Consider the following 26770-nt stretch of genomic DNA (forward strand, 5'->3'; position numbering starts at 1 on the left):
ATCTCTAAACACAGCAAAGACAAGAAATCAAGTGAACATTGTTTTATTACATCCTATATCTGTAAATACTACTTTACACATCCGATTTTTGCTTATTTTAAGCTGCCATGTTTCTTTAAAAGCAAAGTAACTTCTTTTAATAGCAAAATTAAAGCTCTGTTAGAAATGTTGCAAAACAAACCTTACTGCATTTCAGACAGTTAACTGCTTCTTTATAAAAATAAGAAAACACAATCTGTACGTTTACATTAAAATTCAAGAGCATTTGCTGGAAAAAAATGAAAGCTTTAAAAAGATATTTTCTTTCACACTAAAACAGCATAATTTTCACCTTACACATATAAGGAAAGAAGAATACTACATGTTAAAAATAAGAAGACTTTAAAAGGAAAATTACCCTTTCAAAAGAATAAGTCTAAAAATCTAGATTTCAGGGCAAATTAGAAAACAGAAAATGTAGCATCAAATAAAAAATTTTAGACACATATTTAATTGAAGACCTTCTATCTTAGTGCCCAGAGGGCTCCATAAGGAATAAACATTCCCTCTGAATGCCTTGTTTGTTCTGCACAACCGGTTCAGGCCCATTCTGTAAATACCTTAGACTCCATGCAGTCAGCTCTCTTCTCGATTCCACACTCCAAATAAGGTGAGGTGGGGAGGAAGGGTTGGTGATACTTCACCAAAATCAAATGCAGCTGCCACAGGCTAGAAACAAGAAGGAAAAGGAAGGGCCTAGCCTAGGAAAAATTAAATAGCAAGCAATGGTGCCTTTACTACCCCTCACGTTCCTTTGTTGGCCTCTCTCCTTGCCCTTGAAGGCCTGAGTTTTCATGTTGTTCTCTGACTGTCCAAATAACCCAGTTGAGCTTGTACTCTCCCAAAGTTCCCTGTATCCCGAAATGACGACTTTATCTTTTTCTTTCCTCTATTCAAAATTCCTATTTCTTTTATTATTTTAAAAATCCTCGTAAGAAATCAATCTCATAAAAATTAATTAATACTAAAGGGTGATTGACAGCCTGGAGCCTTTTGCCGCCTAAGTGTTATTGACAATGTTGGGAAAGAGATTTGGGGGCCTGATAGGTGGGCTGGATTTCCTTCAATCACACTAGCACTACTTTAAAAGAGGGCACTGAGGGGACCGGCCCGGTGGCGCAAGTGGTTAAGTGCACACGCTCTGCTGCGGTGGCCCAGGGTCCGCCGGTTCAGATCCTGGGCATGCACCAACACACCGCTTGTCAAGCCATGCTGTGGCGGCATCCCATATAAAGTAGAGGAAGATGGGCATGGATGTTAGCCTAGGGCCAGTCTTCCTCAGCAAAAAAAAAAGAGGAGGATTGGCAGATATTAGCTCAGGGCTGATCTTCCTCACAAAAATAAAAAATAAAAAAAAACAGAGCAGTGAGTATGAAAATGACATTTTACAGTTCCCAGGCTCTGATTAGAACACAGTGCAAACGGTGACAGGTTTGTGGGCTTCGGTCTTAAGACAGTCAGGCCCCACTCAATCCTTTCAATAAGATTTGCCCCCCCTCAGCTCCCTTTATCCTCTAAAATCTGACCAAGAGGACATGGTTATTTGGCTCTAAATTTTTTTAAAATGTTGCTTGGTAGGAGAGAGAAAGAAAATGGTGATAGATGATTTATTTTCACCAGAATTAGCTTACATAAAGTTTTTAGTAATAGCTCCAAGAAAAAACATTTCATCTCTGGAACCTAGCCACCAGAGGTCAGGAAACCCCAGCTGTGATAGCCATTCACCAGTTTGCACCCAATTTGTGGATGCAGAAATAGACTGCAAGGCAAATCTACTGCTCCACCTGGTTCCCTCTTTTCTTTCCACTGAAACCAAAAAAGTTTAATTAGCTGTATGCAGTCTTAAACAAATTACACAAATGTACATGAAGTATTTCCTGCTATTCTTAGTCATCATGCAACACATAAGAACTAAGCATGAGAGGCTCTCTCTTTTTTAAACACTCTATTTCCATTGTAGGACAGACTCCAGCCTCATTTTAAATGATTATCATCTCCTTTGTTTTTCATTTCATTTTAAATGTTGCATTGATTGTCACATATGTGTATGTGTGTACATACAGTCAGTTCAAACTACATTCTTACAGAACATTGCCACTTCATGGGCTAGCTCAATAAATTCAGCCTCCAAAGTCAAATTTTTGGGGGTGGGGTGAGGGGTTAGGGAACAAGTCTCAATTCTTTATAGCTGCAAAATTTTTATGTTAATTTAGTCTTAATTGTTTCTCTTCCAAAATCTTCTTCAACTGGTGATACCAAATATTTGTTGTCTATTTTTTATACTGTCACTTGAAATGAGTATACGATAATGTGATATTAGATTTATCATAAGATTAGATATTAGTTATTTTGAGTTTAAACAGCATTGCTATGGGGTATTTTGCAAGGCCTTCCAGGGGTTCTATCGCATGAACAAATTTGAAAAGCACGAAATTTAAGCAATATCTTGGAAGGTATTAAATTGCACCTAGGGGTTAAGTTTCACTACATTCTTTTGGTTCTTTACAGCATTTTGTAATATTTACGTGCTTAATAAGGAGCAATATATTTTATTTGATAATGATAGTGAATGGAAATGCACGCTTATCCCTCGTTGCTACCCATAACTATCATGGGAGTTTGTTTATTCAGACTACATAGCATAACCACATCCACCTCAAGACAACATACTCTAATCGCAAATGACTACCACTGAGAGAAAATAAAGTCATACGTGCTAAGCTCACAAATGAAAATATGAAAGTACAATATCCCAGAGAAGAAAAGCAGCTTTTTCTCAGCATAATTTTCATTACAGGCGAGTTATCAACAGCAGTCGTGAATCTCAGGGAGAAAAAATGTTAAGACTTGTGATTACAATCTCAATAGAAGATCTTAGTATTTTTCCATTTAAAATATTGGCAATAACTCTCTGTATGGTGAATATAGTTTTGTTTTTTGAGAATAAGGAAACAGACATATTCCTCATAATAATCGTTTTGTAAACCATAAAACACACTTTCAAAAACATAAAAACAACACAAATTTTCGGTCTACACTTTCTTAGTATAGTTTCAAGTTGTGGCTATGTATTTTTGAGACCCTACTAGAGCAATCAAGTAGATAAGACTACTCTTCATGATCTTGTTGCTAACCAGAATGAAAACAAAATTCTAGTAGTCTTAGGGGCTACTGACTAGGTGCTACTTACTTTTTAGAACTAAAACATCCAACATCATTTGTCATAGTGTTTGATATAATCCTATTCCACTTAAATCTAAATCTGGGACAAGAAGAGAATTTCTAGCCCAGATAGCTGTTCTGCTATATTCAAACATGCACAGCTTACCTATTGTTGGACTAATATTTACCCAACATATTTATTAGGAAAATATCTGTAAAGGAGAGCAGGTCCTTTATAGGCCTTAACTCAGCGCTACAGCATGAGATTTGCTAGTTGTCTTTTTACTCAGTGGTAAAAAAGGCAAAATACGTTTTAACGTTTTAAACTTCTGGAAAAGATAAGCAACAAATTGCTATAAAAATACAAATTGGTAAATAGCACAATTCACAATTTAGAAAAACTGTTATATATATTCATATATATATATTAGAAATTGAAATTGAATTTTACGATATCCCTTTTGGAATCCTCCAGAATGTCTGGCAAAGACATGCCTAATTGTAGCACTTCAACGTTATCTCTTTGTGCATGTTTCTGCTAATGCAGTAAATTTGGCTTCCAAATTATTTAAAAAGTCAAGGCCATCTTCCTCCTGCTTTTCACTGCAGCAACCTACAGAACCAGCTGGAGATCCTCTTCCTTCATAGTTGTATGAAAGGACATAATCTTGAGACGGCATGTGGTTTTCGCTCTGATTACATAGATGCAACTTCTGTAAAATACGAAAAAGAATTGTATTATTGTTTTAAACACACAAACATATGAACATAAAATTTATTTTTTTATTTACCTTTTATGTTTAATTTTTAACCAGTGTGTCCTCTAATGGGGTCCTACACACAAAAAATGCACATGATTGGTCGATATCACAACCATACCATAAAGTCAGTATATTTTACATTTCTAATCATTTATACAAATAAAAAATTATATATACAAATATATATAAGTACATTTGAATCATCATTAAATGCTTATTCCTAAATTTTATATTTAGTGTCCAGGCTAGTCCACAGCATGGTGACAATATGCAAAGTGGTTAAGAATTTGAGCTTGGATAGTCAAACAGTCCTGATTTTGAGTCATAGCTCTGGCTTTACCAGCTAGCTTTATGACTTTGAGAAAGTTACCAAACATCTTTAAGTTTCACTTTCCTTACATCTAAAATGGGAATACAGACAGTGACTGTCTCACAAGATTGTTATTAAATGACAAAATAAGAATGCATGAAAAATACCCTTATTATGCCCAGCATATAGCAAATGTTTAATAAATGTTAACCAAAATTGCTATTATATGCATTTATAAACTAGGTAAGAATTGCCTTCAGAATCGAGTTTCCAAGATAGCCAAAACATGACAAAATGAGAGATGCACAGGGAAATTAAAAATAATCAACATAACCCACGTTGCAAAAACTGGGCCTTTAGAATAGAGAAGCCAAGCATACAGCCACATCTACCCTCACTATCTGTCACTGGCCCGTCTGTCGATTTGTCAACTCCTGTGCCTCCTCCCTTTCTCACCTGTGTGCCCAATCCCTCCCTAACCCAGAGCTTGTTTCCTTGGCTTACATTATCGGGTGTCTTTCTTCATGGCCATTTTAGCCTCACATCCCATTACGTGATGTGCACATTGAATAACACTCCTAAGAGTGCTTTTTAAGCCTCACTCCTTCTCAACCTGATCTGATATGATACTGACTGTCTAGAAACAGAGAAAGGATTAACACTTGAATTTGACAAAAAAAAATTATGCTATGGGCATATAATAAGCTACAGCCATGTCATGGAATGTTGCCCATTTGCAGCCCATCAAAGGATTAAGGGCTTCTGGTGCAGTGTTTCTGTTACAATGGTACTGAAACCCTCTGATAAAAGAAGTGAAAACTTAGTACCAGAAAGAATATTTAATCAAGTGGTTCTCTACCTGGGCTGCACATCTGAATCACCTGAAGAGCTTTAAAAAAACAAAAAAAAGCCAAACCAATGAAATCAGTCTCTTTCAAGGTGGAGTACAGGGATTAGTATTTTTTAAAAGCTCTCCAGGAGATTTTGATGTGCTGCCAGGATTGAAAGTCCCTTATTTAACCACTCTTTCCTTGCTTTCTTCTGAATAAAAATACTTTATCTTTGCATCGTGCTTTTTACGTTAAAAATAGTTCATATAGATCATATTATTTAATGTTCATCCTAGAATTGTGTACAGATGCTTTGTTTTCACAGAGAAATGCAGATTTGATTTGCAGAGTTTTGTGATTGTGAGGAATGAGATTTTTTTTCATATTCTTCTTTATTTATTAAAAGAGTTCATGAGGTAAACACATACCTAAAAATGAAATGTAACTTTAGTGAGGGATATTAGAAACCTCCAATTTTCATGAGATCTTAGGAATTAAAAGAAATACGACAGATGAAGTAAAATCCCTTTTATATTAAATAATGTAACAAAATCAAAGAGCAGAGAACAAAATAGCCAGAGAGTGAGAGAGAAAGAAGACACATTGAAGAACACAGAAAAGTAGTTTCTGAAAAATATATGCTAATTTCAATTTCTTATTGTTCTCTACTTGGACATTTAAATTGCGGGATCAAATCACTTAGGGAAACTCACTTCACCAAGTCGGGACTGGGTGTAATTATACCACTCTGAGCAAGTGTATCTGCAGTTGTCCGTCTCCACGTGTCCTCCCCTGCAGGAATCCAGGGTGTGATGATGTCCGGCCCCGCAGGACGATTCCAAGGTCTGGTGCCCTCCTTTTGTCATTTCAATGGTTTCCTGTCCTCCATTTTTGACTCCGGATCCCACAATCCCACAAAAGCCTTGACTGGAGTTGTTGACTGTCTGGATCATAAACTCATTGCCAGAACACTGAAATAAAATAATATAAGACCATTCACATTGGGAAGAAATGGATTTCAAGTAAAGTCACAAGAAGGCAAGGGAGAGAGAACATTTACTCAATGTTGTATTCATTCACTCATTCATTCTACAGACATTTATCACTTTGCAATTAGGTGCCCAGTCTAGGGATGCAAAGATGGATATGGTCCCTCAGTGGCTCCAAGAAGCTCTTATTCCAGTGAGGCAGAAAATAGATTATTACTTTAAGAATGTAATTATTCTGTTATATTGGTGAACACAGAATGCTACAGGAGCACAGAGAAAGAGCATTAAAATCTAAACCCAGAAAGGATAAGTGAGGTAGTCTGGGAAAACTCTGAGCTGAGGGACTCCTACGAGAAATGCGGAGAAGAATACACTATCTGCAGGATGGTCTAGAGACAAAGGCAAACAGGATGCTTTAGGGGACCTCAACTTCAACCTGCTGAGAATGGCTACCACATAGAGTTCAAAGAACAAGAGAAAACTGAAAAGGTTATAAAAGGCCAGAAGACATAAAGGTCTATATGCCATGCTGAAAAATTTTGACCTTCATGGAGATTATGGGGATTCAAAGAAGAGTTTTCATAACAGGGGAGGAACATATTGTAAAAAATCATTCTAGGCAATAATGTGGAAGACAAATAAGAAAAAGACAAGTTTAGTGTCATGGAGATCAAAGAGGTCATTGTATTATTCTAGGTGAAAAATGATAAGAATCTAAGCCAAAGTAGAAGTAGTGATGATTAAAAGAAGTGGATGGACTCCATAGAGAGCTTATTGGTGGTCAGGTGGATGAGGCAGCAAAGGGAAAGTCCAGGAATCATTTCTATGTGTTCTGCTTGTGCAACTAGATTGATGGTACAATTCACACCGAAATAGGGAAGAAGGAAGCGCTTATGGGCAAGAGGAGGGTGAGCAATTCAATTTTGGACATGGTTAACTTGAGAAACTTGTGGGACGTCCAAGATGAGTATATGAATATGTGGATCCGGAGCTCAGGTGAGAGATCCGAGCCGGAGATAGAATTCTGGAGTCATTACCCTATGGGTGGTAGTTGAAGCCCTGGGAATAAATGAGATCACACGGAGAAAATTGCAGACCAAAGAAAAGGTTAAGAATAAAATCACGCACAAAAAAATCACATTTTAAGAGGTGGCTAAAGGAATGAGAGCTGTGACAGAATTGATCTGGAATAGCCACTGAGATGACAGAGGGAACTGAAGAGGCACGACTCTGAAGCCATGCAAAGAAGGATTATGGTGAGGAGGTCAATATTGTAGGAAAAAAAGCAACGTAGGATAAGAACTGGTTCAAATAAAGTAAGAACCTATTGGGTTCAAGTGAAAAAGTGGCCAATGAGTGAACAGGAAATGATGTCATAGAGAAATTGAGTATAAATCTTTCTTTCCAAAAGATCAGTTTCAAAGAGAAGGATATGGAGGGAACTAGAGAAAGACAGAGTCAAGGGAATGTTTTAAAATGAAAAAGATTGGTTGATGAAACATTAACGTAATGTTGGAACTTCACACCAACCCTCTAGGCCATAGGTGAGACGTTTAGTTACAATGGTAACCTCAGCGTGGCGGTTCTCATTTTAAACCGTTACTTTCATGACAAGACCTCCATTATAATCAGGCTCCATTGTGCCATCTTCTCGCCAATTTACTCTTTTTCGTATTTAATAAGCAGAGCCTCTAACTAAACTGGAAGATTTTCAAGTTGAGATGATTTACTGAACCTGAAATATATCTGTAAATGTCATACACACTATCTCACTGCCTTAGGAAAAAATGTCAGAAAAAAAGAAGAGAATTTGCCACCTACCCTATACGTTTGCTTAGGTTGCTGCTATAGTAAATTTCTATTACAAAAGACAAAACTTCTGATGATCAAATCTCCTTGATGGTACAATTTTATCACTATATATACATGTTCAGAGGTCATATTTCTAAGCTAATGAAAGGAGAATTGAAAAGAAACTAAAATCAAGGCTGAGCCCAGAGTGCTGTTTCGCATTCTCTCTCCTCCCTTCCTTCCTACCCACCTCCAAGTGCATTCCCCAAAGTTTATTCTCACAGGGTATCAACAACTCCCCCTCCATCTCAGTGATTTACAGATTTGCTTTTCCAGTTCTGATCTGTCACCCGACTCCTAACCCCATCTGAATGCCTTTAACTTGAACTCAGATCCAGAACTAGTCACCACCTTTACTCATCGTACTAAAATGGGTTTATATATTCACTATGAAATTTTGTTACATTTTGTAAAAATATGTCTAAAATTATGTTCTGGTATAAACTAATAATTCCAAGTCCTTTTGAGCAGTGTTCCTAACAGAGAACAGGTAAATATGTGTGACTATGATACAGTGAAGCGTCTGATCAGCTCTAGCTTCAAATGGCAAAGAACAAATATTAAGTAAAACTCATTCATTCCATTCTCAGATATATAATAAAATTTACTATCTATACAAGGACTATCAAGGCACTGAAACTATTTTCTGAATGGGAGATAATTACAGGGTTCCACATGGAGACAAAGCTATGATTTGGCACGATATTGGGGAAGAAGTGAAAGAGAGAATAGTCAATAAGAAAAGCATCTTCGCCTTGTGAGATAGAAAAGGCTTAATACATCCTCATTGTTCCTGGCTATAGTATCTGTCACTTTGACTCCACTTTTTACTTTGTCCCTCAAAAGTAAAAAATCTTATCATTTATACATTTAAAACATTCCTTATCCATCCCTATTTTAATATCCCAATTACCATCATCCTAATAGAGTCATCTCATGCTTAAATTATCAAAAGATCCTAATCCTTTATCTTCCCCATCCCTAATGTCGTCCTATTCTTGTTAGTCACCCTCCTGATTCAGCATCACACTGCTCACATTGTTTCACTTCCGTGCAAAGCCTTGACTGGCTCTCTCACCAAGAGAATAAATCCGAAATCCTTAGTGTGACATACGAAAGTCCCATCTCCCACTCCTCTCTTACATCCTCTCCCCTCAAAGCCTACCTCAATCTTCAAGTCTCTATTCCAACTCATCACTTCTTCCATTCCAAGTCAATTTATTTACTATTCGTTAAATAATCCCTAAACTTTATCATCTCCTTTCTTATTCTTTTGCCTGTTTTCCTTCTCTTTAGCTATTCCCACCATCTCTTCACTTTCAAACCCTTCGTATTCTTTAAATTATAGAGTAATCTGCACCTCTTTCACAGGGACTTTGGTTGATCCAGATGACATGAATATACTCATGTATCATAAGTATCTTTGAACTCAGACAGTGCTCTATCATATTGGTGCTAGTGGTTTACTGTCATGTTCCTATTTATTTTTCCCATGAAAGTAGTTTGTATTTCTCATAAATAAATTTGAAATCTTTTTGAGGGGGAGAACATGGCCTGTAAGAACTTTTTTTATGTACTTCCCAAAAAACAAGAAGCGTGGTGCCCAGCTCCTCAGAGGTCCCAAGAAATATACAAGGAAGGAGAGTAGCAGTAATCTTCCAATCTCTACCCCCCACCCCCACACACACTTTATTCAAACATATATTTCTTTGATATTTTTCTTAGTTTATCTTGAGAACTTTTAGCAAGTTTATTTTTCCCATTATAAATGGTCAAAGAGTTAGAAAAACAAATAATATCTGGAAATATACATTGTAGAGAACAGCCAAAAAGATTGTTATAAATTCACAACATCAAAGAACAAATTTTAAATCATAACACTACAGAGGGGAAAAAAGATAACTAAAACAATACATCTGGTTTAAGAAGTTTAATAAATACTGCTACATAAATATTTGAATATTGACAGATAAAATACTTATGCCTACAAAATCTGACCAAATTAAAAATATAAATTAACTCCTAAGTTTTGATGAGTTAAAAAATTTTGGGGAGATACTCAGAGATAAATAGTTATTTAAAAAAATTACTTACCACCTTATCATTGCCAGGTGCTTCTGTGTTTGATATAATTAAGTTTTGCTGTGCTAAATCTTCAGGAAAATGTTTCTTATTTCTGACACCAACAACTCCACATACTAAAGTTAGCAAGACACCTAAGTTACAAAAAAAAAAAACAAAAAAGTTAACATATATAGAATAAAATAGTCATCTTTTATTTCTTATTACCTAAGGCACACAGGAGGAAAATTAAACCACTAAGCATGGTGTCCCATGAATTACCTTGGCCTTGCTAAATTGACAAGCCATGATTTAGCTTAGAGTTTAAAATTTGAAGTGATTATATGTATATTTTGATTATAGCCCTTTTTAAGAGTCTGAATTCTACCCATCATGTTGAAGTACTTAGAATCATGAGTTAAGTAGTAAATTTTTTAAAAAATGACATTTATTTAAAAGGAAACTTTAAAGAGATTTACTGATTCCCAAAAGGATGGTTTGCCTTTAGGAAAACATGACAAAACAGACTTTTTTCCCAGAATAGATTTATCTCCAAGTATCTTAAAACCTACTTTGTACTTGGTCTATTCAGAATTTTCATTCTACATCATAATTGTGGGAGGTTGAAATATGTGATAATAAAACTAGTAGTAATAACAACAACATTCTTTACAATGTTCTACAAGCCCCTGTACCGAGGATTGCCAAACCACCGCCCCAAATTCAGCCCACCATGTGTTTTTGTATAATCCATGAGTTATGGTTTTTATATTTTTAAGTGGTTGAAAAAAATCAAAACAATAATATTTTATTACATGTGACAATTACATGACATTCAAATTTTAGTGTCTATAAATAAAGTTCTATTGGAACATAGCCATGCTCATTATTTAAATATATTCCATGGCTGCTTTCTTGCTACAAGGGCAGATTTGATTGGTTACAACTAAACCGTATGTCCTGTAAAGTTTAAAATATATACTATCTGGCCCTTTACAGAAAACATGTACCAACCCCTGCCTATTCTCTGTGGCCCCTTGTTACCTTTTTGGTTCCATTTCTCACTCCTCTTCTCCTCATCCACTGCTCTCTAGCCACACTGGTCTCCCTGCCATTCCTTCATTTCTCCATGCTTACTCTCATCTTACCGTCTTTGAACTGACTTTCCCTCTGACTGAAGGCTCTTTGCCCAGGTGTCTCACTTGGTTCACTCTCACTTCTTTCAAATATCATCAAAGGTAACCTTCTCGGTGAGGCCTGACCTAACCATCTAATGAAAATTGCAATCACTAGCGCCAATCCCCCGCACTCACCCACACACTCTCTACAGCTCTACAGATCCTAATTATTTTGCTCTATTTTTTTCCTCTACAGAATTTAATTTATTTGTTTACCATCACAAGGCAGACTGTTTGTTTTTGTTTGTACATTTTTGTGTGTTTTGCTGATGGATGAATCCCAAGCACCCAGACACGGTTTCCAGCATGTAGTAGGTATCCAATATATATTTATTTTGTTGAGTTGATGAAAAATAATGAATACTTATTGGAAATATACCATGCACTGTTCTAAGCTCTTTACATGCATTAACTCAATTAATCCTCAGTGCTACCCCATAAAGTAGGCAACTATAATTATACCCTCTTACAGAGGAGGAAACTGAAGCACAGTTAAGTAACCTGCCCCAGGTCACATGGCTTGCAAATGATAGGGCTGGGGCACAAACCCAGACAGTCTGGTTCCAGAATCTTACTCTTAACCACTACTCCTATCACAGAACCAAGGAACAACAGCTAATCTAGGCTGGAGGTTTGGATAGAAATAAAAAGGGAGGAAAAAATATGATACCATTGGGAACTACACAACTGGTGAGAAGAAGGTCAACAGAATTCCAAACTGGCAAGATATACCCAAGAAGAGATATTGCTGTTATCTGAACGCCTCCCATAAGTCTGTGGCTGATGGTGAGAAGGCATGAAATGAAAGTGGCTTTTAATGGACTTCAATATAGCAGAAGATTTAGATTATTTCATTTAGACCTAAAAGGGATAGTACTAGCACCAAGAAATAAAAGCTATACGTTGACAGATTGGGCACAATCTAAGGAATTTTCAACAGTTTTGTCCAAGTATGAAATCTTTTATCTCAAAAAGGTTCTTGCTCCCTCTCACAGAAAATATTCAATCAAAACTCAGCTAATAACACAAAAGGAATTTGTAAAGGGGTCTCACACCTGATGGATGGTTGAACAAGATTACTTTTTGTAGATCTTTTCTTGCACTCAGATATTTATTATACATTTTAACTTTAAGTAAGTAAAAGGACTTACAGGAAAGTAATGCCACACCCAGTAGTATTGCAAGGATGGCCCATTTTCCAAGGATTACATCTGCACTCCTTGAAGTCGCCCGACATTGACTTGGATAAACACAGTCACATAGATTAACTCTCAAGGTTTTTGTCGTAGATTGACCTGCTCTATCTTTTACAGTAATAGGAACATTATATTCTTGAAATGCAGCATTTTTCCGATATGAAAGACGGGCAGCTGTATCTGAAAGAAAATAAAAGAATTATATTTTTAACGAACATTTATTCCTCCTTGGCATTTGTTTCCCCACACTTATTTTTAAAGATATTATTCTCAAGGAACCACCTGCCATATGAAATGAAAAAAAATGGATGATGACCTTCAACTTTTTCAAGCACCAATATTACCGTATATGTGTTGCCCATTATAACTTTTTAGAAGAGAGCCTTAAAGAAATAATTTGGCATTGGAATGACCCAGTAGCATTTCAGCAACATTAATATTCCCTTATCTATTCCTTTATCTACAAACTAATGATGCTAGATTTGCTCTTGACATACACTTCAAGCATTTTTCTGCAGTAGCAGTTTATGGTTCTTATAAAGAATTAACACCAATCGTTACACATAAGGATGTCTTAAGTTCACATTCTCTTATCCATTTACCTTCTGGTACCTGTCCATTATCCTTATGTACAAGGTAATTTTTCAAAGTACAATAGACCCTTTGTTATTAATGCCTTCCCTCCGGAAGTAATCTCAATACCAGAAAGCTAATTAATGTCACCCAGGTTATGTATAAGGCTTACACAAAAACAGATACATCTATATCATAACTATACATTTTTATCAACTGTGATGTTTCCCCAATAGTCTTAATATCTTATTTTATTGACTTTATTATCAACTGACCAAAAGCTCCACATACTTTCTTTCTTTTTTTTTTTTTTGTAAGGAAGATCAGCCCTGAGCTAACATCCGTGCTAATCCTCCTCTTTTTGCTGAGGAAGACCAGCTCTGAGCTAACATTCACTGCCAATCCTCCTCCTTTTTTTTCCCCAAAGCCCCAGTAGATAGTTGTATGTCATAGTTGCACATCCTTCTAGTTGCTGTATGTGGGACGCGGCCTCAGCATGGCCGGAGAAGCGGTGCGTCAGTGCAGACCCGGGATCCGAACCCAGGCTGCCAGTAGCCGAGCACGCACACCCAACCGCTAAGCCATGGGGCCGGCCCTCCACATACTTTCAATGACAATTACAACCTTTGAGTTTTGCTATAAGTGAAATGACAAAGTAGCATAATGTACCTCCTGCAAGTCATCTGTAATTTCTAAGCCTTTTTTTTTTTTTTTTTTTTTTTTTTCCCCCAAAGCCCCAGCAGATAGTTGTATGTCATAGTTGCACAGCCTTCCAGCTGCTGTATGTGGGACGCTGCCCCAGCGTGGCGGGAGAAGCGGTGCGTCGGTGCTCGCCCGGGATCCGAGCCCTGGCCGCCAGCAGCGGAGCGTGCGCACTTAACCGCTAAGCCACGGGGCGGCCCTCTAAGCCTTTCTTAAACGCACTGTTATAGCTGCTAAGAACTTTAAAGATTTTTGGCTGCACCTCCTACTTAAAGCTCCCCAAAGGCACGTGAATTACTACTTGGGCTTATTTGGAACCCTTCAGGATCATATTGGGCCTAAGGTAAAACCCTTCAAATCCCTGTGCTCCCTCAAGACCACAAGCTGAGCCATGTCATGTCTCATTCATTCATACTAGTGCAGCAGCCTCTGAATTTCCTTGCCACTCAACTCTGCCCTCCTCAAATAGTCCTCCTAACTGTCACCAATGCCAACTTCTGAAGACAGAAATCTGGATACAGCACTGCCTTACTAGCACACTCCCAATGCATACCTGCTGTCAGCTACTGTACAGAGGTCAGTCTCCTCTGCCTGGTACATAAGGCCCTTCACCACCAGATTCCATCCTTCCTCCCACTCAATCTCCCGGCATTCCTACCAAAAGCTTCTAAACTCCAACAACACTGATTACTTATTCCCCTTGTATTTTCCTTCTTTATGCATATATATTAATCAATTATTAATTAAACAAATATTTGTTAAGCAGTTAGTAACCATTAAGCACTAGGCTAGGTGCTGGAAATACACAGATGAACCATAAATATCCTGAGAAACACATGTACTGGAGGAGAAAGGTAAATAGATGATAATACAACATGAAAGGAGCTATAAAAAATGTAGGAAAAGGTCACAGTGCCACTTCTACGTCAAGAAAGACTTCATAGATGTAAGCATCTGAGCCAGAGTCAGTTCTGTCTTGTTAATCTCTCTATACATCCCCAGAGTCTGGAACAGTGCCTGGTAGATAGTAGGTGCTCCATAAATATTATGAATTAATACCAAGCTAAGAAATGGAAAGAGAGGTATTCTAGGCAGAAGGGACAGCATAGACAAAAGTGCAGTTGCATGAAAGAGCATGGCATAGTAACAAAACAGCAGTGAACTGTGGCTGAAATATGGAATACTATGCCCTCCAGAAACCACCATCACAGAAGGCAGCCCTGACAGCTCCAACACCATGCCTCTATCTATACCCCACCATCTTTCCTTCCAGAATACCATAGAGTGCTTGTCCCATACACCCAGACTCCTCATTTCCAGAGTTTGCTTACAATAAAATTGAAACTGCCCATCTTCTGTTCTCTCCTCACCTCACTAGAGTTGCTTTAAAAACACAACAACAATTTGTCTTAATGATAAGTGGAACAATATTTTAACAAGCTTTTGTCTTTGTTGTAAATGTAAATTTTACCTTTGTAAAAATTATGATGTCTTTCATGTTATATACAATAGATAACACAGACCCCTTAAAATATTTGTAAAAGGTTAAGTTAGTCTTCTAAAATATGTTAATAAGAATATTAAAGTAAACAAGTAAATCTATTCTCCATTATTTCAGAGCATATACATCATTATTTTTTATTAAATACCATTAAGTTTGGTGAGGGTCCATATTTTATTGATTTCTGGAGAAGTGTTTGCCAAGCTGAAATAAAATGGAGCACCATGGATAGGTTCATCATGATCGACAGCTGAAATGTCAGTATACCCCATCTTGGGTTTGCAAATTACTAGGTCATTTTGAGGTATTTCTGGTGGATTATCATTCACATCTTCAAGGTTAACTACAAGTGTTCCAGTACATGATCTACCATCTAGGAAGAAAGGAAAAATGTTTAGTGTAGTTTATAAATTCTTTTATAGTTTTCTAAGGAAAAAAATCAGCTATATTCTATATATAATATTTTTTTAATAAACTCTGATTACTAGAGGAAACAGTAAATAAGAACATAGATGGATACGTGAAACCTGTACATCATCTAAAATGAGTACTGCTGTTAATAATATCAGCTACAACTGCCAACAAACCTTTTACCAAAATTACTACCAAACAATGAAAATAAATGTCTGAATGTCAAACTCTCTATTTCCTTGGGTTCCTTCTGGTGCAGATGTTACCAAGCAGTAAAGTAGCTACAGAAAAGTTATCCTCATCTCAGTACACACTGTCACCACCAAGAGAGATTTTTAAAATATATGACATTGGGGCCAGCCCAGTAATGTAGTGGTTAAGTTCATGCGCTCCACTTCAGGGGCCTGAGGTTCACAGGTTCGGATCCCGAGTGCGAACACACACACCACTCGTCAAGCCACGCTGTGGCAGCGTCCCACATACAAAATAGAGGAAGACTGGCACAGATGTTAGCTCAAGGACAATCTTCCTCACGAAAAAATAAATGAATAAGTAAAATATATGATGCTCAGGCTCCCGAATCAGGGATTCTGATTCAGTTCGTCTAAGGTAGTGTCTACACAGCGACATTTTTTTAAAGTGCCCCAAATGATTTTAATATGAAGCCAGGGCCGAGAAACTCTGGGTTACTTGAACGAACAGAGTTCAAGGAAAGGATCATTTTGACCTAATTATCAGCTGTGTTATTTAAAGGCTCAATTTAAAGTGACATAAAGAGATCTAGAAGAGTCTAGTGAGACCATTTCATCTAGTCCTAGACTTAAGTTTCATCTTTGTCCTCTAACCTAGAGATCTATAAACATTTAAGGTCCCGTCATGTAGGGGATATAAAGATGAACAAGACATGGCTTCTTGTTGCCATGCACTTTCACCTTGTTAGAGGATCAAGAGAAATAGGAATAGTCTTTAAAGTAATTTCTAAGAATTCTATATACCTATCACAAGAATAATTCTGTTTAAGAATAAATTGCAGTTTATTATCCAATTCTTTTCTAAAATATCATGTTAAAACTTTTTTTTTACCTTGGTCAATTGCCAGGACTGTAATATTATATAAGTCATTTCTCGGAGTCATGGCCTCCCTGTCCAGAATTTTGGAAGTTGTGATTGATCCCGAAAATTCTTCAATGATGATCCACTCTTTAGGATCACGCAATTTTTTGTACCTATTAATAAAAAATAAAAATAGCCGTTAGCAATATAACACGTATTAAAATAAGTTACTGTCTCAATTATTACAAATATAGTTGTATTAGTGTGTGGTTATAGTTTTCTTTGTACCTTAAGCCTTTGCTACTTCTAGTTTCAGGGTCATATGCTTTATAGCCATTGATCTTTGTCCCGACTGCTGAGTTTTCTTTAATTCGTACATATTGGGCTGCAGGGGTGCATTCAGGCCCTTCATTCTGATCCCTCACATGAACTGTGACCAAGGCTCTGCTCATGGTGGTCATTCTGAGTGCAACATCTCTAGTAAACGGAGCTTCATTGCTCACTCCAATTTCCAGGATCACTTGACGGTTTTCTTCATAATTCAGTGGCTTTAAAAAAAAAGTACATGCATATCAGCATCAGTGTAAAATACATTCGGTATTTCTAATAGCAAGTGAACTTTTGTAAATATAAACAGTGCTGCATAAATTTTAAGTTCCCATTTAGTCAATATTGACTTTCACCCTTTGCTAAAAAAATGGCGAGTCTTCACTAAGCCTTTAACAAGAGTGGTCCAAAAGTTTCTGCAGGTAATTTTATAGAGTTATGGAAAAGCAATTCCTGAAATATTTGTATAGTTCATTCTTACCAAGGAATGTGATTCTGAACCTGGAGATAATGCAAAAAGATGACAGTGTTCTTATGGCCCTTAGAGACCCCCCAATGGGTCATCTGACTCTCTAGGGGAACACAACTTTGGCTTATTATTTACTATTGACTAGGGCCTAGATATTTTATAGCTCTCATAAAATTAGATACTGACTTAAACAAAACCAAAAAAGTGCAATGATTTTATTTTCTCTCTCATAGAAAAAACATTCCAAATGTATGTTTTAATTATGCTATAAGGCATGTAACTAAGAAATCTTATTTCAGCTTTTCCTTTTATCAAAATCAATCCAGGTCCTCATTTCTTCTTAGGAATCTGCTTTGCCTTTTCGCTGATTCTTTCATTACTGAGTTAAATAAAACTTTTACCCATGCTCACTGTCTCTTTTCATGAGAAATACATTTTTGACAATTTGAGAATTATACTTCAGCATTGTCTGTAGTTTATCCAACGAAATTCTCATAATGAAAATGCAGAGGAGTGAGACAACTATGACGTGCCTAATGATACTATTATTATCATCATCCCCATTTTACAGAGCAGGAAAGCAGAGAAGAGGAGATAAACTGATTTTTCCAAGACCAAAAGATACTCATTTGAGCTGGAGTTTGAAGCCAGTTAGCCTGGCTTGAGTCATTTCCTTAACTGCCACACTATAATCCCTCAGCTATACCATGCTGCTTAATTAGTTCACCAGCCTCTAAAAATTTTTAAATCAATTCTTTGATTATAATTGATTTTTAGACAGCAACTCAAGCAAAATCCGTAAAATACTATTTTACACTGTACTGTAAAGTTGAAGCACCTTTTCTTTGATTCTCTTTCTGCTTACCAAAACAATCACTGGCTGAACATTGAACAAAATCAAAACTGATGAGTAAAATTTTTCTTTTAAACCTTTCCCCACACCTAGGTATTATCAGTCTGAGATACTAATAACATGAGTCCACTAGGAAGTCAAGAAGATTTCTGAATCTTAGAATCCACAAAATGTATGTGAAACTTTTTGATTTTTTATGAATATCCCAGAAACAGGATAGTCAAGAGGGAAAAGGATTAATATCTTTGCTGATGAACACGATCTCACAAATTACACGTTGGCATGATCATGCAGAGAGTGAGAGCATCTGTTGGCAATGAGAAATGGATGGAGATTCAGGAAACAGCTGCTGCACTGGAGGAGGTTATTCAATCCAGAGCCACTTGCTAAAGCCTTAGAATTTCTTTATGTAATTTTTCGGGGCTTAAGCTGGATATTGTTTTAGCGGCTTAAAACTCTGCAAGATTTGAAATCTGGTGGGATGAAATCAATGATTAACAAAAAAATATGAATTCTCTTCCATCACTTTTTGTTGCATCAATTGAAAAAGAATGTTCAAAAATATCCTATATCTGCACTGAGATGCTAACAACTCCCTAGAAAATGAAATGTTGTATTGTTGTGGAACTGAGGACTCTCTACGTAGAGAATGACCGAGAACAATGTCTTCCTCACTCAAGCCCATATGCACTGCTGTTGCTGCTGCTGAAATAGAAAGCATACACCGAGATGGAAAGATTAGCCAGGACTCAGCTAAAGACTGTATCAGCTCATGCTCTACAGTTCCAGGAAAGTTCCCTATTATGGAAAATTAACACACTAGTCCCAAGAACATGTTAAGACTTTTAAAAATATAATAATAGTATCCTATTGTTTACCAAGTGCTTTCATTTTCCTTATTATAATTGAATAGCTACTAAGGAGACAGAGAGAAGTATTATTTGTATTTTACAGATAATACATAGGGTAAATTTCCAAGATCACATAGCTATGCAAAGCAATTTGACATAGTGCTTAAGATCATATACTTGGAATCAAAGAAACCTAGGTTCAAATCCTGTCTCTACTTCGTCCTAACTGTGTCACTTTGGGAAAGTTTCTTAATCTCTCTGAGACTAAGTTTTCTCTTCCATACAAATGTTGTAAGAATGACATTTAACATTAGAACACATAGTAAGTGCTTTACACTATAAATTTTAGTAATCTATCAAGCTGTCACACAGGCGAAGGGGAAAAGTGGTGCATTTATTAACAGCCAATATAATGCAATAATAGGAAACACCAACTAAAGAGGCAATGCTTGGAAGCTTTGTTCAATTAAAAGAAGTAAACCTGATCAATCTTTGGTTTAACCTACTGATTACTTAATCCTTTAGGGTATAAAGGAATGAATGAAGTGAACTTCTATCCTGAACATAATCCAAGTGTACTCTATCCTGAACATAATCATGGCTAACAAGGAAGAACTAGAGCAGTGGAAAAGGATTTCTTTAAGGCAATCAACACATTGACGTCATTCTTTACTTTAACCAGTAGGGAGAATATTCATCATCAGCTATGTAGCCTACATGACAAAAAGATGGATTTCAAAAGCCCTGATTATACAGTGCTTATTTTAAAATAGAATATACCTCATCAAGGTTAGAAAGTACTTGCAGATATAACTTAAGATTTATAACACAAATCTATAACACAAATCTTTGTCAAGGAAAAGGATAAGATACCTTTAAAGACCAGTGTGGCTATCAAAGGAGCTCTGTGATGAATTCAGGTTTTCTAAGAGTTTGCATAAAATATAGAAAGGATGACATAACATGGCAAATGCAAATTTTATTGACCAAAACATAGAGAATACTATGAATGGCTCAAAGAAAGAGAGAAGGTAAGATTAGCAAAGGAGCTGATAATGACAGAGGAAGGAGAAAATTTAAAGAGTAAACGCAGAGCAGTAGAAATGAATTGAAGTTCTAAAAAAAGATAGGGATAATAATAATACCTTATCCTAAGATATTGTGGGGGATGTGACAACTAACTATAACTCACAAAGGTGTCTAATATCATTCTCTGTGACATAAAAGGTGCTCAGTATATGAAAACTATTTTTAAAATTCTGAAAGTATTTCCTAGATGTATGAACTAGGATTTAATTATAAAATGTAAGTGCAACTATCTTATATTTAAAAATAATGGAAATAAATGCATACATATTTTATTAGGAAATAAATTTTCGATATTCTTCATAAGTTAAACTAACTTAAACTGAGCCAGAGACAAAGCAGTCAAGTATCATCATCTAATTGCTCTCCCTCCTGGGGAATCCTGGGGTGGTACCCAGAAGCTGTTCACCAGAAATGAAACAGATGTTTATTAGTCATATGGGGTGACAAATATTCTAGGAGATAGGCTACAATTTCTAAAGATACTTGGAAATAGTATCTTAATATCTCTGTGATTAGCACTCCTTGGGGGGAAAAAAATTCACTCCCTGGATTCTACTCCTTGGAATTCTGAGTATGAAAAAATTGAATGTGTTGATATATACATATTTTATTTTTTAGAATATATTCTTTTGAGAAAGTTTACTAAAGATCATTTTGTATTGGTCAAAAAAACTCACAATAAAAATTTAATTGCTAATCTTACTTAAATTTTGCCTCTATAAGCAAGACAAAACCATTGAGATAAAATAATAATAATAATAATGAGTTTAACTAATGGCTTTGAATGAAAGAGACCTGAGGAGAAGCCCTCTGACCAAGCAGCAGTTAGAGAGCACGCTAAAAGGTCTGAGCTTGGGTCTCCAACTTGAGCTACTGCAGTTGACATGATGTGTCCATCTCAGATCTCAAACTACTCCTTTGACTTATTTCCAGAATGAGTCAAGGTGATGGGGGGTAGGGCATGGAGAAGGATGTCCAGAAGAAATCTTTTACAAAACATCTGTTGCCAATCACATCAATTTTGAGGCGAATGCCTGTACTACATAAGTGTATCCAGCTTTGGAAACTATAATAGATGCATAGCGGCCCTTTTCAAAAGAATTATACACCACAGCCCCTCAGCCACCCCTGACTTTAGCTGCAGCTGTGATGGACACCTCCCATTTACACTGACAGATTCACATCTCAAGCACACCAAGACGCAGCTCTTCAGATTCAAAGTTTTTTCCAAAGCCAGAAAGTGGGCAGGCACAGCCCAGTCCAGAAGTACAGGAGAGTTGAGGCTCCCTTGGGGTAAACTTCAACCAGTGGGGCATGGGTATTGAGAATGAGAGCTGATGGATAATGCCCCAGGAACAAATCTTTGAGGATATAATTCTGAAGTACGTTCTACACGGTTCATTGTATGGTTGCACACCAGAGGTGACTAACTTAACAATGCAGACTTGAATTGCTTTTCATTCTTTCCTGTCTTACTTTCTCATTTTTACTCTGGCTTTCTAGAATCCACTTCCTAAATATCTACCTTCACTGAGGTCTTTGTTTTGGGCTCTGCTTTCTGGGGAGTCCAAATGAAGACTGGATGGAATTGGACCAATGAGGAGAAAAAATGATCAGTACTGTTTCCTTATTTCTTCTCCTATTACTCTCAATTATAAAACTTCATTTTTTTAAGTAGTTGGTTTTAGTATTCAATTTGAGCAGATCATGTTATAGAAAACTGAAATAGGGAGAGGTTTGATGTTGAGAGTCATCTGGAACCAATATATTTGACTACTGACATCTGGACAGAACTTGCCAAGTCTTAGTACCCAATTTCTGGAAATTCTTACAGAGGAAATAATTACAAATAGAGATATTTATGTACCAAAGTCTCCACCTTCCTGTTATTGGCATATAAGCTTCCTTTATTCAATGAATGACCCTTATACCTGCCCACAGGACAATTTTCTTTCTTGTTCTGGGCTAGGAATATAAAACCAAAGATCCTTCCTAAACAGGGATTTTTCTGCCCTCATAACCTGGACCCTAGAATGTAACAGTACAACCAAAAATACAATACATAGAAGAAAGATTAAGTTCATTCAGTTCTGTCTAATGTAATATTATATTTCATCTTCAATGCACCTTTAAAGGGATTAGACACTACTAGGCATATATTCAAGAGAAAGAGAGTGAGAAGAATATGAGCTTCTACATTATATCATGTAGGGAACAGTTAAAGAAATTGGGAATATTTATTCTAGAGAAGGTAAGTCTCAAATGGACATAACAGCTTTTTCAAAAGAATTATACCTGTTTCATACAGCATTAGCAATAGAACCCAGATCAAAGACATGGGATATAAGGAGAATAATTTAGGTACAGTAGAAGTAAAGACTTCTGAGAATCAGAGCTCTACAAATATGGAATAAGCTGCCAATGGTGATCCTTATAATTGAGAATGTTCAAGCGTTAAGTTAGGTGAATAATAACTGGCAAAAAAAATTACAGAAGAAAGGCAGACATTAGATGGGAACAGTTGGACTAAACAGACGAAGTTCTTTTCCAACTTGCAGAGTCTATGAATTGAAACTATTTAGTTGATTAAATCATTAGTTGATTAAAACTTAACTTGCCAAGTTGTCAATTATCTGTTATTACTGTACCTTTACAACACACAGAACACCTTCATTAGTTTCTTTGTCTGTACTGATTTTGAAATATCCATTTTCATTGCCCTTTAAAATGGTAAAATTGGCTCTCCAATTGGCAGTGTTAATTAAATCCTTATCTTCTATAGGCGTTCGTAAGATTTCCACATTGACTGTATTTTCCTCTACTGATGCTTCATACTGAAAAGGAAAGAATTCATTGAAAACTTACTATATAAAGAAAACTTTTACAAAGAAAGTATAATGTTTCTTCCACTCTGAAAGTGCTTGTTCTTATAGTTTTTGCCTAGATTATTTTAAAACCACAAATCACAAAGAGTATTGTTTCATTAAGGGTTATCTTTAAAATGAAAGAACTTCATTACCAATGGAGACTAATGTTACTGGCCTTTAACAAGAGGGAGATAATACAAATACTACTATGAATAAATAAAAGATATTTATGTGTCTGCTATTTAATTTTATTTGTAAAATAAACATATATTTCAAATTATGATAAATGTTTTATTAATTCAGATTAAATAACAAATAACAATACACAAAGTAGAGTTAGATTTTGATATTATATACTTACAGCATTTTGTATGAAAGTGGGTATATGGTCATTTGAATCTTTTACTGTTATGATACAAGTTGCTGTACTCATCAATCCAAAAAATTGACCGTCCATGTCTTGTACTTTCATTATCAATGAGTACTTGTCTACAACCTTAAAACAAAGCAAATATTTAATTAGTTTTGAAAAGCTTTGTTTAGATTTATAAATGCAACTTCAGTTGTACACTCTTCTATTTATGAGTATCCATGCTTTTATTTGATTTGCACATTTGCATACACACTAAGAATTTGGTAGACAGGGATAAAGCTGAAAAAGTAGGCAGAGGTTAAATTACAAAGAGGTATACAAGAATTTAGACTTATGCTTAAGCAGCAGGTAATAGGGAAAGATTTTATGGGAGTCATAGGGAGAGCGCAAAATAAGAACATTTGAGTTTCAGAAAGAATATTCTTAATTAAGGTTGAGTATAATTTGGAGTGAGCTGAGCTAGAAGTCAAAGAAACCAGTTAAAGAGTTCCTGAAAGAGTCAAAGACAGGTGGTCCAAATCTGAGGCAGTAAAAATGAGGAAAGAGAATAAGGGTGACAGGAAAGTTAGGTGAGGGTCACAATAGAGTAGGACTTGATAACAGATTCTGCATACAAGTTAAGAGAGAAGGAGGGGTTAAGCATGATGCTCAAGTGTCCTAACTTGGATAGATAGGCATACGGGGGTATCACCAACCAATAAAGGAAATGCAGAAAGAGAGAGAGTTCTCTGAGCAAGTGAATACTAGCAAGGTTGGCAAGGAGGGGCAAAAACAATGTTTTGTTTGGCATGTATCGAATTTTATGCGGCTATGGGAAATCTAAGGAGAAACGTCTAGAAGGCACCTGGATATATAGCCCTATACTTATGGGAGAGATCATAGTCAGAAATACCAGTCTGGGAGCCATCAGTATGTAGGTGGCGGTCGAAATAATGGCAGGAATCAGATTATCTAGGAGAGGTTAAAGGATGCCAAGAGCTGAGGATATGGGGGAAATAAGAAGACTAAGCAAAGGACACTAAAAACAAAAGATCAAAGAAGAAGGAGGAGAACCAGAAATCCAAGGGAAGAGAGTTTCAGTAAGTGCCAACAATAGACAGGGGCATGAGGTAACTTGGATTTGGCAATTAGGAGGTCACTATTGACTTCTGTGAATCAAGTTTGCAGATGGTGTGTCGATGATGAAATGGAGTTGTTAGTTTCTGACACAATCATCTTGGTTGCCTTTCTCTTCTGTCTTACTATTCTTTAGCTACTCTTCTTGTTGTTTCATTTTTCTATTTCCTTCTATTTCTTCCTGAGTCTTCATTTAACTTATCTCTCTTCCACATTGAAAATCGACATTCCCGCCCTGAAATGCTCCTCCCATAGGCTCCAGGACTCTCTGATACCCTGTTTTCTCTTCTTCTAAATGCACTGTTTCTTTATCTCCCTTGTTCATTTCTTTATTTCTTGCATTGTTCTCCACAAAATTCTCTTAGATTTTTTTTGATCAGGCACACAGACCTGGGTTTGACCCCAAATCTGTATCTTACAAGCTGTATAACCTTAAATTATTTAATTTTTCTAAGCCTCATTTTTCAATCTGTAAAAAAAAAATGAGGAAAAAATCTTTGCTTTCACTTGATTACCACATCATCTCTACATATTCCACAGATACAAAAACACATTCATATTGTCTCCTTCAAACTTTCCCATTCATTATTACCATTATGTGCTTTATCGCATAAAATGTCCTGCCTGCACATATACACAAAAATAAAAATAACAGTAAATAAAAATTCTGTACTACTTTTGATTCCTTTTTACAAGTTCTCACCATCCCTTCTTTTTTCTTTGGCAGCAAATCTCATTGATTTCTTCTTTATAATATCTCTCCCAGTCATATTGATCCTTCTATTTATGTTATTCTAGTTGTAGTGGGAACCACTGAAGTGTTCCAATAAAACTATTTTGGACATATGAAATTGATTAATGTGTCTCAGTCAATAACGCATAACTCTGAGTTAAATGTAGGCTGAGAAAATGGACAGAGCAACAACAACAAAAGATTAGAAGATTGAGTGTGATAATTTGACTTGGGCAAGTTAACCAATCTTGCTGACTGTCACATCTCTCCTCTATAGATTGGATATATAATCCATTTAGCAAACAAGGAAGTTATAAAGATCAAATAAAATTATGCATAAAGAATTTGAACATAAAGTGCTATATACATGACAATACACTATACTCCAAAAGGTGTTACAGATTTTTAATAATTCATCAAACTTGTCTCAACTAATCTATTCCTGATAAAAAGCACATATCTACAATATCTGAATAGGGACCAAAGTATGATCTACACTCATGGAACAAGCATAACTAATTGTCCTACATGAGGAAGCTAAATGTCCTACACACCCTTACTGAGCTAGAACTAACCAGCCACACACAGGAAATAAATAAATAAATAAAATAATATTCAATAATAACAACTTTCATAAGAAATATCTTTTGTTCCCACTCTTTCTAAACATCAGTTTACCTCTATTTCTATTCCTTATGGCTTCTCTTACATAAGGAAATAGAAGTAATATAAAAAACAGGTAACATGGCCAGGAATTCTTATTATCTTAGGCCTAAATAAAATAAAATTAGAAACTCCTAATCCACAGATAGATAGCAAATTACAGTAAATGGGGGGGGAGGCGCCCAACTCCCAGGAAAATGAGATTCTCTGGAGTGTGAAAGTTACCTCTCTGTTCAGATAAGGAGAGACTGTGGTGATTACGCCTGTGCTGGGATGCACGGAAAAGAGCCCAGGTGACCTTGGCGTCTGCTCCAAAATGCTATACTTCAGGCGTGTATGCATCGTGTCTGGTTCGTCTCTGTCTGTGGCACAAACCACGCCCACTGTAGTACCTACATGTTCAAAAGAAGAGTCTTCAATTTCCAGAACTGCAAAATATGTTTAGGAGTAGTTTTCAAATTTTAGCAATGATGGTGGGAACCTAAATTAAAATATATTTCTTACCAGAAATATTTCATCTTTAGATAGTACTGATGAATATGACTTCAAATTCATAACACGAAACACTTGGATGCTGAGAATCATGGTATATTTTTACTTTGCTCACAGTTTAAAATGTTTGATAGTAAGTTACTAAAAACTTATTTCAATGGCATTTAAGAATAATTTCAACACATATTCCCACATATTGCAATAACAAACCCAGCTGGAGAGACAAGCCACGTCTCCCAAGTAAATCAGATTTTTAAAAATTAAACTTTTGGTTAATAGCTAAATTGAGACTGATTTGGGATAAAATTTTACAGATGGTC

At 36.1% G+C, this 26770-nt stretch overlaps 1 protein-coding gene across 2 annotated transcripts in view; it reads right to left on the reverse strand.

Moving 5' to 3' along the window:
- Window positions 1-1193: 1193 nt before the first annotated feature.
- The window catches only part of DSC3 (desmocollin 3), a 47699-nt gene continuing 22122 nt past the window's right edge, over window positions 1194-26770 (reverse strand). Inside the window, exons 7-17 of one of the 2 annotated variants that reach the window (XM_058556934.1) lie at window positions 26184-26350; window positions 23435-23569; window positions 22855-23040; window positions 16906-17165; window positions 16648-16790; window positions 15302-15526; window positions 12333-12557; window positions 10037-10158; window positions 5816-6073; window positions 3993-4035; window positions 3852-3914 (exon numbers count right to left, since the gene is read on the reverse strand). In XM_058556934.1, the coding sequence (XP_058412917.1) occupies window positions 4009-4035; window positions 5816-6073; window positions 10037-10158; window positions 12333-12557; window positions 15302-15526; window positions 16648-16790; window positions 16906-17165; window positions 22855-23040; window positions 23435-23569; window positions 26184-26350 (1748 nt within the window). In that variant the 3' untranslated portion in view covers window positions 3852-3914; window positions 3993-4008. Of the gene's footprint in view, window positions 3915-3992; window positions 4036-5815; window positions 6074-10036; window positions 10159-12332; window positions 12558-15301; window positions 15527-16647; window positions 16791-16905; window positions 17166-22854; window positions 23041-23434; window positions 23570-26183; window positions 26351-26770 lie in introns of both variants that reach the window. The other variant, XM_058556933.1, reaches the window with a different exon arrangement.

This window comes from Diceros bicornis, chromosome 16 (assembly GCF_020826845.1).
Source record: "Diceros bicornis minor isolate mBicDic1 chromosome 16, mDicBic1.mat.cur, whole genome shotgun sequence".
Taxonomy (NCBI): Eukaryota; Metazoa; Chordata; class Mammalia; order Perissodactyla; family Rhinocerotidae; genus Diceros; species Diceros bicornis.